Raw genomic sequence first — 14,117 nt, forward strand, 5'->3', positions numbered from 1 at the left:
TAAGCGCAACTAGTAAATTGTAAACTTCCTTTAAAAGCAAAGGTTTTGTCACCTGATGATTGCTACACTAGAAAAGGAAGTCACAAAGCACAGTCAGAAAAACACAATGCATTACAAATGTTCCCTCTCTGTGTTCCTGACCAAAACTGACAATGGAGCCTGCAGTAACATACTGCTCTCTACAGAGGTAACAGAAATTCTGAATATTGGTGTTTTTTTTGCTGTTTTAAGTCAGTTTCATAATCATGTGGCTCCTCTGAGAAAAAGACAAGAGTACAGGACATAAATTTATATGCATCTCAATTACTATCTATTGTTAATAGCGTAATGACCCTGACTAATCTTGTAGCAGTACAATACAAGAAAAATGGCCTTCCGAATTTCAGATAAACATCAGAAAGAAATATGATGTGCTGTTTCATGTTTCTATAGCAGTAACAATAGGAGTTAGCTGACTATATATTTTCTTTTCCCTTTCTTCCCACTGTTCTAGAAATTTATCCTTTCACCTGCAAGTAGTTGATACTTTAGGAAGCTTTTGATTTAGAAGATCAGACGTTAGTCAACGTGCTTTAGATGCGTTGGACCAGTGTGTTTTATGCTTTTACCCTTGTTCAGTTATCTGTCTTTAGAACTGTAGTTGAAGGAAACACCATTTCTGATTGATCCATTCATAAGGGTTTTAGGATTCTCTCTTTCGATCCTTTCTCGGCTGAAGATAGTGTCCTGGTCACTGTCAAACTCTGATTCAGAAACCATTAGGCTGGAGTTGTGTTCTGTACTTCTGTGTTTTATGCCTACAAATTACAAACAAAAACAACAAGCAGCAAGCGCATTAGAAACGTTTCATTTCTGATAGCTTCATCATCCTGCACTTGGCTGTGATAGGAAAAAAACAATTGAAAACACCCTCTGAAATCCAGCATAAAAGCCTGCACCACTACCACAAAAAAAAAAATGGTCTAGGAAGTATAAAATACAATCAGGTGGATACAGCTATGACCTCACTGCAGTCCCAATGGTTCATGGCCCTGGAAAGCAAACACATTCATTTAAATTAGAAATAATTAAGTGCTCTTAGTACATAGTGACCCCCCTTTCTAATAGCCTGAATCAGAAAATTTGTCTGTCTGCTCAGCTATCTGATTAAAGTGACTGGTAATGATGGGTTACATTTTCAACAGAAATGTTACATTTTTCTTATTATGAAAACAATTCCTCACAATTATTTTATTCCACCAGATTATACTGTTTTCCCTGTTAAAAAACTGAAATATGGCAAATTAAAATACATGTGAGCAGGGGTTAGCAGCTGAAGTACCCAATGCTTAACAAGGCATTTATGGTCATGCACCAGTAAAATCAGCTCTAAATTATGAAGTGTGTGTGTGAGGGAAAGGAGGTTACATGGAAGAAGTCTGAGGGACAATCAGATGCTCTAAATTACAGTTAATGAAGAAGCTTGGAACTTTTTGTCTGATCCTAAGGCACTGTGAAAGGAATGAAGCTATTCTTGTCCAATCATTTCTCCATCTATGCTTGCCTGTCATTCCCAGCTAACTCTTCTGTGCCCCTGTAGGCTGTAAAGACACTAACTGTAAGTCTGGTTGATAAGTTCAGCTTAAAGATACACTGCTTAAAAAAATTCCAAAGAAAGAGATAGCTCTTACCGTATTTGGGTCGTAGCTCCATTCTCTCTTGCTCATCTATGTTATCTAGAATGGTATATTTTGTTTTCTTTCTTATCTTAGTCCTCTTTCTGCTAAAAAGAAAGTTACCACAAAGGAATTTAGCTCTTACATCAATCTACTTACCTCTTCTCACATAGCTACATACTCTATATATAGAACCACTACTCAAGATGAGTTGTTCCAATTTATACCTGTAAAAAGCAGCTGCACAATCTGGACCAGAGAGTGGATTTATTTGCTCTGTCTTATACATAAAGATGATGAAAACAAGATGAAAACAAGAAAGTTTGACCTTATTTCCTAGCTCACAGTGGTTCAGTTTTTTCAGTTTCAACACATTAGCTAGATGTGGGATAAGACTTATTAATTAGATCCCAAATAAAATTTCTGAATGAATTGCTTAGTTCCTAAACTAAATTGTTTAGCTGCTTCTTTCTTTCTTTGGTTGCTTTAAAACTAGAGAGTTCAAGCAGAGCTTGTCTGGTTATATTTACAGAGAAGACCAGTCAAAAAAGAATGGCTCCCTCATACAGATGCAGGGACAAAGCTCAATTGGTCCGTAGCCAAAAATTGACCTAGTTTTTCCCTCATCCTTCTCTAGCATTCACTCCTACAGTGTTGCAAATTCTTACTACACAGTCTGCAAATTCTTAAGTTTCAGATGTTTGTGTGAGGACAAAAGCAAGGAAGCAGCTAAACTGCACGAACACGCTCTTTCTTAGTACATCCACATAAGCCTTTTGGGCCGCATACCACACATATATGACACACCTTTTCTACTAAATAGCACTGTTCCTTCAACCATAAAAAGAAAGCAATACCAACACACACCTGTGCATTTCAAATGCATCCCTTACACACTGATAAGTATATGCTAGATAAAGTTAAAAATCTGGGAAGATTCTGATAATGTCTCATTTTTTTTATAAACCTTTCACATCTCTTTGCTGTGCTTTCTTATGCAGCAGCAAAAAATCCAGTTACAGAATTTGAAGAGACTTCTATTTCTAACAATTTACTTATTTTTCTTCCAAAAAAGGCAAAGCATATATATATATAAAACTACTAAAGGAAGCTTTGATTGTAAGGAGCAGAGTGGTTTAGTGCCAAGGACTGGGCTAAAACATGGCAGCTGTGTGCAGTTGTTGCTCATACCCCAACTAAAAAGAAACACAAATCATGTACCTTTTGCAGCAGCAGATGCAGAACCAGGCAAGCCCTATCATGACCACAATCGTAATAAAAGCAGACAGAGTCACATAGAGTATACTCCACTCTGAAAAAAGAAACAACAGTGTTTTGTAAAGAAATACCTGTAGGATAATTTCTAATACTTTTCTATTAATTTCTATTAATCCTGAGCAATGAGAGGTGCCAACTGGATTATAGCAGAAATTCGCACCTTCATGTCATCTCAGAAGAATATATTCTTAAAGTTCCAAACTGAAAATGCGTGTTTTCAAAACCTTTCCTCCACCCTACCCCTTTTACTATCACAAAATAGACAAAATGCACATAAAAGCAAGGAATTCAAGAGAATAATGTAAGCATCTCAGTCCTAATTCTCTGAACTAGTTCTCTAATTCAAACATAGTTGTAACCTATGCCTGGCATTTTAGCAATGCTTTAAGAGAAAACTGATCAGCAACAAATCCTTCTGCTTGCATATTTCAATTTTTCAATTTTTGGTTGATCAATTACCAACGACTACTAACAGATACTTTGCCCACAGTTACTTTATGGCTTGTAGCAAATACCATGTGCCTCCTATTAATTTCTTTAATTTCATTACTTTTTGGGTTGACACTTAAGCACTGCTTCTCCCAAGCTCAAGACTAGTGTATCCCCAAGAGTAAGAAATCAAGCAAAAGTGGCAGGAGACATCCATGGATGAGCAAGGAAGTCATGGAAAAACTCAAAGGGGAGAAGAAAGTTTATGAAACTTAGAAAAAGGGATTGGCCACTTGGCAGCAATACAGGAATACTATTAGGGCCTGCAGAGATGTAATAAAGATGATTAAGGCACACCCAGAATTAAATCAAAGGAGGTCAAGGACAATAAGAAATGCTTTTTCAAGTATGTCAACAGCAAAAAGGAAAGGCAGAGATATCAGGGACTTCTCAGCTTGGAGAAGAAGGTTGAGAAGGCCTCTCATTGCTGTTTAAAATACCTAAAATGCATGAGTCAAATGGACGAGGCCACACTCTTTTCAGTGGTGGGCAGTGACAAAACAAGAAGCAACAGGTAAAAACTGCAAAACAGGAAGTTCCATACAAATATAAGGAAGAAGTTCTTTATTGTGAAGGTGACAGAACACTAGAACAGCCATCAAAAGAGAATCCCCTTCTCTGGAGGTATCCAGAACCCACCCAAACACTTTCCTGTGCAACCTACTCTAGGTAACCTGCCTTAGTAGTGTATGGGAACTGTTAGATCACAGCCTGAACCAATCAATGACTGAGCACCTAGTGAAGTCCTGGGAGCACAGGTACAGACAACTCACCTGTGAGACTGGAAGGGGTGGACCCTGAGCCTACGCTTCTCTAGCCTCATTTAAGGGCTGGTAGCAAAGAGGAAAATATCTCTCTTGTTGGGACACTGCTTTCTTTGGGGAGTTTCCCAGTGAGCCCTTATCTTCAGAATGGGGCAAGATGTTCCTTTCTTAATGTCAGATTGTGAATAATACCTGTCTCAGATTATCTGAAAACAGGTCAGAGGCAACTACATGCCTCTATTTCATATCATACAACAGGGAGGCTAGACCTGATGATTCCCAGAAGTCCCTTCCAGCCCAGATTTTGTGATACTTGAAGGCTAGTGCATTGCTCAGCAAAACGCCTAAGTCTTCAGAGTACTAAAAGTTCAGCTTTTCTTAAACTATGTAAAATAGTTATTTAGTTAAATTAAAACTGTTTTATAGTCCCTATGTAATATTAAATTGGCTTACTTGATTTGTTAGGTGTGCCATGGAATACAGACATGATTAAAATGATGAAACTAGATTGTATTTCTCAGGTGCAACAGGTAAAGTGAAAAAAAACCACAGCGCAATTAATCAGCTTAAGTAGTTAAAGATTAATAGATGACTATATTGCTTAGTCCAGAACACCACTGTTTGCTTTCCCTAGGTCAGGTCACACTTCTGGCATGGAAGCATCTAACAATAACTCAAAATGTAAGCTGTTGCTTTCTTTTTCAGATTTGCAAAAATCTGATGAATGCACCTCACAGCTTTGCAGTACACACAGTATCAAACAAACCTGCCATGTGGCCCCAGGTTTACTCAAAATCTCTCCCCAGTGGTTAAAATTTTTACACTTTACACTCTGTGATTCCTTTAATATTCTGTTTCTAAAATATTTAAAGTGCTTAAAATAAGGATTACTACTTATAAGTCTTTATTATTTCAAGACACAAGTCTAATAATCTGAAGATACTTCTATATTTAGAAGGATACTGGCAGGCTGGACAATAAAGAGACTGTTCTACGTTCCAGCATCTACATCCTATTCTGTTAGCAAATAATAATCTCACAAAAAGAAAAATGATCACTGGAATACATTCTGTAACACTCAAACTCACCACAGTTACTCTCACCATCATTTAGATAACGATTAATTAAGTTTTCCATCCACAGCTGGTAGCAAATACAGCGCTTTGTAATAGGGTCACAATGTCCATGCCCAGAGCATTTTAAAAGACACGCTAAGAACAATAACAAACATAAGTTAGCTGCATAAATAGACAGCTTGCAACTCTTACTGTGAGAGACTGGATTGGTGGTAAAGCATCTAATTCATAATGTTCTGGTATTTATTTCCCTTGCCTTTGATGCTGTGCATTAAATAGGTTTACATTTCAGCAAGCTGTGAAGAGAAAGATGAGAATTTCTTATGCATACAATACTGAAATTGTATGCAAGTCGAGAACAGATTCATCCAACCACAAGTAATGAGCTAAATTGTAGAGTTCAGACTTCCTCCTTTATTTAGGACATTTTTGTAAGAACTTTTAAGGTACCTGCTATCTCAGGAATGCTAGTATTAACAGGTATTGTAAGACAAGCATCACACCAAAGTGCCTTTCAGTATTTCATAACTGACTCACAGGATCTGAGGCCAGAACACTTACATATCATATGCTTACAGTAGAATCTGTTCCGAGACCAACAAGTCACATTAGAATAAAATAAAGTTAATCCTCTTAAACTTAAAGTGGCAGATCTGCTGTGTGAAGCGAAACAGTAAGTCCTATTTTCAAGTGATATCTATACATTCTGGTGATCCAAGTGTATTTACAATAAGACAACAGTCCTTCTCAACACATGAATAAAAATCACAATTTACTACAGAATTTATGACTATTTTTAGTGCTACAGTTGCATACTTTATTTGCATTTGGATTGTTATCTCCTGATTTTTAAATTAGGGAGGAAGTCACAAAGGGTCATGTTACTAGCACAGTTTAGTGTCAGGTAAGGTTTTGAAGTTCAAGCAGAAGTTCACTACGAAACCGCCTAGGGCCCACTTATGATGCAAATATAATATTAGAAGACAACATGTACACAGTGATGAGCAGACCATTTTGCCTGCTACAGAAAGATAAAGTCTGCATTATTTGCCTATTACTGAACACTAAAAGCCTTGAAGAGATGTGGAAAATTCTCTAGTATAGCTATAGTAAGCTTTGTTCATCTTCCAACAAAAGATTACATGAGCAGTGAGTCTTTCTTCTCATTTCCCAGGTCTTCCTAATCCATTTCAGATAAGGCTTTATCTATAACAGCAGGCAAAATCAAATATTTTAAAAGAGCACAAGTAACTTGTACTGGTTTAACACATATGAGCATGCATTTTAAGTATCATCCTCAACACCATCTTTCAGAAAGAAAAATCCCAAGCACTAGATAGTAAACATACCAGCTGTGTCAACCCGCAGGACTTTAAAAAGAAGAAAGTCAGCCTTCTCTTTCAGAAGCTGCACATGCAGAGCTCGAGACACATCTGATGCCTTGATCACCTTGGAAGGATGCCCATTCTGCACGTAAAACACAACCGCAGTGCTGTAAAGAGAACAGTACAGGTTAGGACTACTGTTTAAGATTACATTTGTCAGGTGCTCAATTGACAGCCTTCAGTTTTGCTTGTTTCTGAAAAGTAAATATCGATACCAATACAGATCAGGGAATTCTACCTATACATCAACCAGCCCTATCCAAATATCATGGCAAGTGTATTTTATTCCTGAACCAGATTCTTCAATTTCTTCATAGAGGAAGAATGAGAACAAGAAAGGTCTTCCTGATGCTCACTTTAAGAGAAGGATGTACTTAATGTCTGCTTTCACTTCACTTGTCTAGAACCTAGCACAACACATCCCAAAGTAGTCAGAAGAAATCTAGAGAATTCAAGAAGTGTTAGTAGTATTGATCATGCCCAACATCATGTGCTTCAGGGAACATATTTAGTTGAAAAGTAGTAGTTGGAAGCTGCAGGTATTCAATGTAGAATCATTAAAGCTGGAAAAGCAAACTAGAATTCATTTATAATCCAACCATCAACCCATCACAACCATGCCTGCTAACCTGGACGCAGAATGGTCATGTCATGCAGTGCCACATCTATCTTTTCTTGAAAACCTCCAGACATAGTGACTTCCATTGCTTTTCTGGGCATCCTGTTCCAATACCCCACGGTTTGTTCTAAAATAGATTTTTCCTAATATCCAACCTGAACTTAAAGGTAGCATAGCCATAGATAGCGGATTATCTTTCCCTTTTTTAATGCTAAGAGGTTCTCAGAGAGGTGAATCGATACTAAACAGATTTTAAATCACCAAGCAGTTAACAAGAAGCAATTTAGAGTAAGATGTCAACAGGTCTTTAACAATCATGCTGCCTGTGGCCACTTCTACCCCTCTACTCCAAACAAAAAACATATTTACTTTGGAATACGATATTCTATGCAAAACACTGCAAAATCTGCTGATTTCTCTGTGGAAGAAAAAAAGAAAAAGGATTTTTTTTTGTTATCAGCTACCTGGGGAAATTAATATAAATTACTTAAATTATGAGGAGCTTGGAGAGGAAAGAAAAGAGGAAAACAAGGTAAGCGTGATCAGATACAGCTGGAGACTTATTTTGAAATACAGTACTTGCTTCACTGTGAGAAGGTCTGTCCATCTTATTCCAGTCAGCATTTGGGAAAAAAAAAAAAGAACACAACAAATCTACATAGAACAGAGACACTGAAATCCTGCATGAACATTCTTTGAACAGAATAAAAGGTAATTAAGGGAATAAAAATGATAATCTACACAGAGGATATTTTTTTTTTTAACTAAAATATATAAAAAACAAGCTCTCAGAGAGCTCATTTCATCAACTTCCTACCACAATAGAGGAAACTCACTTCTTACAGTACATACTGTAGCATGTTTGATAACATTTTCTACATTATTTTGCAACTAACTATGAGCTGTGAAAGACTTGATGAAAACTGTAAATCTTCCTGGCACAGCAGGGCATCTTTGTACCTTATATCTGAGAATGCTTGTATCTTCTGAACTTTGATATCTGAATCCAAGACATTCAGCAATACAGCTAGTTGTCTCACCAGTGTGTCCTTCTGCTGCTCGCTCAGCTGTCCCACCTCAACTTGCAGAATCAGCTCCACCAGACCACTCTTTTTGGGATCTAACAGAAGAAGGACATGATATGCTCTCAAAGCCTGGAAAATATTTGAGTATTGAATGAAGACAACATGTGGTATTATAATTACTTATCAATGTTGTATTTTCCTGCATAAGACCAACACCACTTATAACTCACCCCTCTTGTGTTTCTACAAAAGTACTTAGCCTACTTTTTCACATTACCTCTGAAATAAATCTGGTAGGTCCTAAGATAACAATCCACTTTTTATCAGTTCAGGAAAAAAACCCACCTCAGTATGTATTTCACCATTACCAAATCTCTGTGCAGAATAACATCTGTTTCCCTTAATGCTGCCACATGAAGGTCTGGGCTAAGTGCTTAGTGAGTCTAATACTTAATTTCCCTACTAGTGATCTACTACTGGCTACCAATGAGGAAAGGTAATGCAACAACAGACTCACAGGACAGTACCCAAGACTTCGTGAATGAGCCTAAATGAGGACAGTCAGATTCGGAAATACCAAAAATATTTCTCTTCAAACATGAGACATAGATTCAAATAATATTTGCATTTCTAGAGTGTTTTGAGAACAAAACAAGCCTCACAGACATGCAATGATACTTTTGAGCCAATTATCATGTGACTACATTCAATAATGAAGTGAGGAAGAAATAAAAGAACAGCCCAGGAACAAGACAAACATGAAATCTGACAGACCTGTCTCACGCTAATTTCCTGAAAACCCAACTTATTGTTTCCATCACATAACCACCAAACAGTCACAACTACATATGTGTATATATATATACATATATATATGTATGTATACTTATATATATATAAATGTATATAAATAAATGTATATAACAAGTGATGCACAAGCAATTGTTCACCACCGCTCTCTGAGCAGTGGAAGACAACAAGATGTAGTCCTACCCTCTACAAAATTTCTGCTTGATGTCATACAGTATGGAATATCCCTTTGGCTGTCCTAATTCTATTCCCTCCCAGCTCCTTGGACCCTTTGCTGTGAACAGCCTTAACAGGCAACTATAAACAGCGCTGTGCGTTATTAATGCTGTTTTTCTCCTAGAACCAAAACACAGCATCATAGGAGACACTCTGAACAAAGCAATTCAGTCTCAGCTGAAGCTAAGGCAGCAAGATGTATAATTTTCATATATTTATCTATCTAGAACAGCAATGCTGCAATTGGTGGGAAATAACTCCGACAAATCTTGTTCAACACACACTATGCCAACTGAGAGAAGTGCAATAAGATGGTAGGAAGGGAGACTTATTTGTGTTTAAGCCTGACAAAATCTTGTGAATACTGGAAGAAGTGAAAAAGAGAACAAAGATGAAGTATTCACAACGTATCGATGACCTTTTAATTGTCATACCAGGCCGCACTTCAACAGTGGCAGAGTCAATATCTGAATCTCCTTTGGCATCTGTCACTTTCAAGTGAAAAACATAGATTCCTTCCACCAGATTAGTTAGCTGCAGTATTGCTTCATGGTCCGAGCCATGGATCACATCCTGCAAAAACAGGTACCAGGATGGTTATACCCTCAGATAAAAATGCAGATATGAATATCAACTCAGGTATCTGATATGACAGTGTGAGTTCTTGCTTTGGCTTTTAGAACAAATGTGATCTATCCACAATTTATAGCAGAATAATGCAAGTGTGGGAGTTAATAAGGATCTCCACATACAGTACAGATTCTTTTCATTAAAACAACAAAATAAAAAACACCTCAAATAGAACAGCTGACATCCTCAAGTCCTCATCCACCTGAAAACCTAAGACATTAACGTTATTATTTTTCAGTTTCACTCCAGTTTCAATAGTTCTGCTTTCTTATATATTATTTCCCCTCCTTGAAGTTTACTAATTTCCAACATTTCTGCCAGCTGTAACTTAAATCTCCCCAGTCCTCCTCATACACTTATGTGTATTGTTTCTAGAAGCTCTGCTATCATTTTACCTTCTCTTCTCTCGGTTCTTACCAATTTGCACTACTGAAATGACACAAGCTAGTTGAACCAAAGCATTAGAGAGATCTGAGGCGATAGACCAGATGCAGACAGCATTCCCTTATTACATCTCCTGAGTCATACTGGCTTGCCCTTCTGCAATGAAGCAACATACATAAGAGCTGAATTTAAATCCACTTAAAACCTCCAAAAAAAACTTACCCCAGCTGCTGGGCTTTGACCATCCCGAATCCACAAATATGATACAATCCCTTGGTCATCAGCAGATCTTGAGCCATCCAAGGTAACAGAGTTATTGGGAAGCACGAGAACATGCTTCCCACCAGCATGTGCCCGGGGTGGACTGTTGTTTTCTAGCCATAAAAGTAGTGGAGGAGAAGAATTTTCTTTCAAATCATGCAAGATGCAACATCCATTGCCAATATACCCACACTTCAGTTCTCTACCCTGATGATTACAGGCACTAACAAGAGAATCTCATATCAAAGGGACAGGTGTACAGAATTTGGCTCTGGAATTACAATAACCTGACAAAAGCAGATCTGCACCCTGAGTAGAATACTGACAAGAAATATAATCCAAAAGTATATTTTAAAGCACTGTGGGGTACTCTAATAGTCCCACAATAACTTCTGTATCTGATCACCTTAGTCAAGTAAAAGTTTTCTACCTGCCTTACACAGGCCAGCATGAGAGTACTACGCTGGGCTCTTATTTTCTTGAGAAAATAATGCTATTCATTCATAATAGAAGCTTGTGTGAAATCTTCCTTTTGTCTATCTGTATTTAAGCAAAGTATATCCAACAGTAACTACAGATCCTGAACACTTTTTGCTCACTGCTAGCACTGAAATAACATGAACTGTGAGTAAGGCAAAAATCACAAGAGAAGCACGAAAACATTTTCTTTCCAGAAGCCAGACATCACTGACTTCTGTGTAGAACACAACTGATAAGACAGAGTTCTGTAAAGCTGTGATGGTGAATGAAATGCCTCACTGGTCTGATTATTAGCTGGAGAGAGAGGGGGGGAAAGACAGGGTGTGGCGGGGGGCAGAGAAAGAAGAAAAAGCAGGAAATGATTTTAGCTGTTACTTGCAATACTTCTTTATTACAAAATGGCAGTTACTCTTCTTGAATCCCTTGAAAGATGACAATAAATACTTTATCTGTTCCTGATCTGAGTTTCTTTACGATGTCAATGACTAAACTAACTGGCAACTTGCCTACTACATCCTAAGCAGCAGCAACGAGTCTTACCTTCCTTCACAGTAATAGACAGCATACATGCATTGCTTAACCCCTGCTGGTCTTTTACTGTTAATCTGAAGCGATAGGTGCCAACCTGAAGACCAGACACAGTTGCTATTGCTTTGTCACCATTTTCCATCTGCACGTAGCTTGGCCCACTGAAACAAAAAAAAACAAAACAAAAAACAACTCATAAAAATAATTCTTCAAAGCCAGACAAAATTCTCTCAAAGCAGCATCACTAAACATCCCTTGCTGTTGTAAGGTGGAATGATACAAAGATGATAACAGATATTCAAAAGGTTATTTATAAGGAAAACTTACCAAAATGGATGCCTTCGCTGGGAAATGCTGAGGCAACCTCTACCAGGAGAGATGCTGCCTTAGTGGTGGTCAGCCCTAAAATGAGGTCTAGAGGAGGTGGAGTCAAGCTCCACCCCTTCCGGGAGCACAGCTAAATTACTCTCACATGTGCTCCCACAGCTGACCCAACATTTGCCTCAGTTGATTAACCAGAGGTTCAGGCTGTAATTACCAATTTCCCATACAGCTTTTAAGGATACTGGGGTTCTACCACTCCTACAAGCATTGATAATAAAGAAATTATGACAACAAGTTTAGATTAGAGAATTCATAATTGCATCTTTTTCAAGACATTCAAAACACTCAAGGTACACATATACCATCACCAGAAGAACAGGCAATGCACCCCAGTTCAAACTCCTTGCTGTACTATTTTATGGGAGCATATGCAAATGCTGCTGGCCTAAAAGCCACATAGGACATATACTGAGTGCCAACAAATTTATTTCTGTACTGTGGATAGGCCAGCTGCACAAACTAATACCTTTGTTCTTTTATTAAGGATCAATTAAGCTTTGCATTTGAGCATACAGTTAAAAGCATCTCTACAGCATTTGTAATCACTATTCAAGAGTGCTTCAGTCATTTCTAATGAAAGCTCTGGCTAAACAGACTGTGTTTTTCCTTTGTTATCCAGCAAACAGAAGAGACTATGAAAGCACTGACAGGAAAGATTACACATTACAGGTGAGTACCTAAACCTGTTGCCTTCCTTAATGGAAGATAAGAGAGTTCCTGTAATTCCCTCATAAAACAACTATGTGACTGTAGGTTTCAAAATGACACTGAATAAAACATAAGCAGGGCAAGATGAATTTTAAATTCTTATTGCTTGTCCTATTACCACCTAAGAAAGAAAACTCTCAAAGTAGTTTTCAAACACTGCTTCACCCAACAGTACTAAGAGGCTCCAGAACTAAAGTAATTTCACTTTTTTTTTTCCCCTCTAAAACTGCACATTAGTAATAGATCCTCTTAGATACCCAATTACCTGATATTTTCCCAATGATAAAGGACAATGCCTTGGTCATCCTGGCTTCTGCTTCCATCCAGTGTAGTACTTTCTACTGGGAATGTCAATTCCTTGTCAGGGCCAGCCACTGCTACTGGAGGACTGTTATTTTCTGTAAAAATAAGATTCAGTGTATCACATTTGCTGGTTAGTCACTAGCAAAGACTGTCAATCAGCAAGAAGATTTTACAAAGAATATAAAATTAAGAGTCTGCCATGTGACTCAAAAGTGTGAACCAGAGAATCAGAGAACCACACAGTGGTTGAAGTTGGAAGGGATCTCTGGGTTCATCTGGTCCAACTTCTGCTCAAGTGGAGAAACCCAGAGCAGGATGCTTTTGAAGATCTCCAAGAAGAGACTCCACAGCCTGTTTAGACAACCTGCACCAGTGCTCCATCACCACACAGCACACCGGTGTTCCAGGTGTTCAGAGGGAACCTCTTATGTTCCAGTTTATGCCTACTGTCTTGACACTGGATGCTGCGGAAGAGTATGACTCCATCTTGTCTGCAACATCCCTTTGGGTACATATGCCAATAAGATGATCTTCTGCTCTTCCATCATCTACCAGGTTGGTGATTTGATAATAGAAGCTTATCTGCTTAATTAGCCATTACTTCTTCTAGGTGAACCTGAACTGACTGCCCTGATGATTTTCTTGTCCTTCTTGTGCCTGGAAATGGTTTCTAGGATTAGCTGTTCCACCACCTTCCTAGGGACTGAATATAACATGCACAAACCAGCTCCTTTCTCAGTCACATCTGAAGGCACAGTAACACTCTATGAACACTGCAGTCTGCCCAAGTACACTGCATAAAAGTGTTTTATGATAGGAGTGCTGTTGTATTTATCTGGCTCCACCACTGTGACTCTTCCAAAACAACCCACACAGATATGGTAAAGAAGATACTGGCCCAGTTTTCCCACTGCTCAAGGTCAGTGTAGTGCCACTAAGCTAGTCTCAGTTTTGAGCCTTTGAGGATTTGGTCAAAAAAATATTATTCTGTTTCCAGATTTTGTTGTGTCATGGTAAACCACCAACAGTATTATTCTCCTGTATATTTATTTCCATTTTAACCTGAATTTAACAATAGTTCCTTCCCATTTCAACACTGTCGCCAATATAAAATGGACCACC

General features: G+C 38.1%; 1 protein-coding gene across 9 annotated transcripts in view; it reads right to left on the reverse strand.

Annotated features, from left to right (window-relative positions):
* KIAA0319 (KIAA0319 ortholog) overlaps positions 1 to 14,117 on the reverse strand; it is a 45,620-nt gene that overhangs the window by 6,746 nt on the left and 24,757 nt on the right. For 4 of the 9 annotated variants that reach the window (XM_072328884.1, XM_072328879.1, XM_072328880.1 and 1 more), the window contains 10 exons: positions 12,958 to 13,090; positions 11,613 to 11,761; positions 10,554 to 10,705; positions 9,752 to 9,890; positions 8,227 to 8,386; positions 6,612 to 6,754; positions 5,275 to 5,397; positions 2,877 to 2,967; positions 1,671 to 1,762; positions 609 to 797 (listed from right to left, as the gene is read on the reverse strand). In XM_072328884.1, the coding sequence (XP_072184985.1) occupies positions 619 to 797; positions 1,671 to 1,762; positions 2,877 to 2,967; positions 5,275 to 5,397; positions 6,612 to 6,754; positions 8,227 to 8,386; positions 9,752 to 9,890; positions 10,554 to 10,705; positions 11,613 to 11,761; positions 12,958 to 13,090 (1,361 nt within the window). In that variant the 3' untranslated portion in view covers positions 609 to 618. Of the gene's footprint in view, positions 1 to 608; positions 798 to 1,670; positions 1,763 to 2,876; positions 2,968 to 5,274; positions 5,398 to 6,611; positions 6,755 to 8,226; positions 8,387 to 9,735; positions 9,891 to 10,553; positions 10,706 to 11,612; positions 11,762 to 12,957; positions 13,091 to 14,117 lie in introns of those variants that run through there. The other 5 variants (XR_011902818.1, XR_011902819.1, XM_072328882.1 and 2 more) reach the window with 5 other exon arrangements.

This window comes from Excalfactoria chinensis, chromosome 2 (genome assembly GCF_039878825.1).
Source record: "Excalfactoria chinensis isolate bCotChi1 chromosome 2, bCotChi1.hap2, whole genome shotgun sequence".
Taxonomy (NCBI): domain Eukaryota; kingdom Metazoa; phylum Chordata; class Aves; order Galliformes; family Phasianidae; genus Excalfactoria; species Excalfactoria chinensis.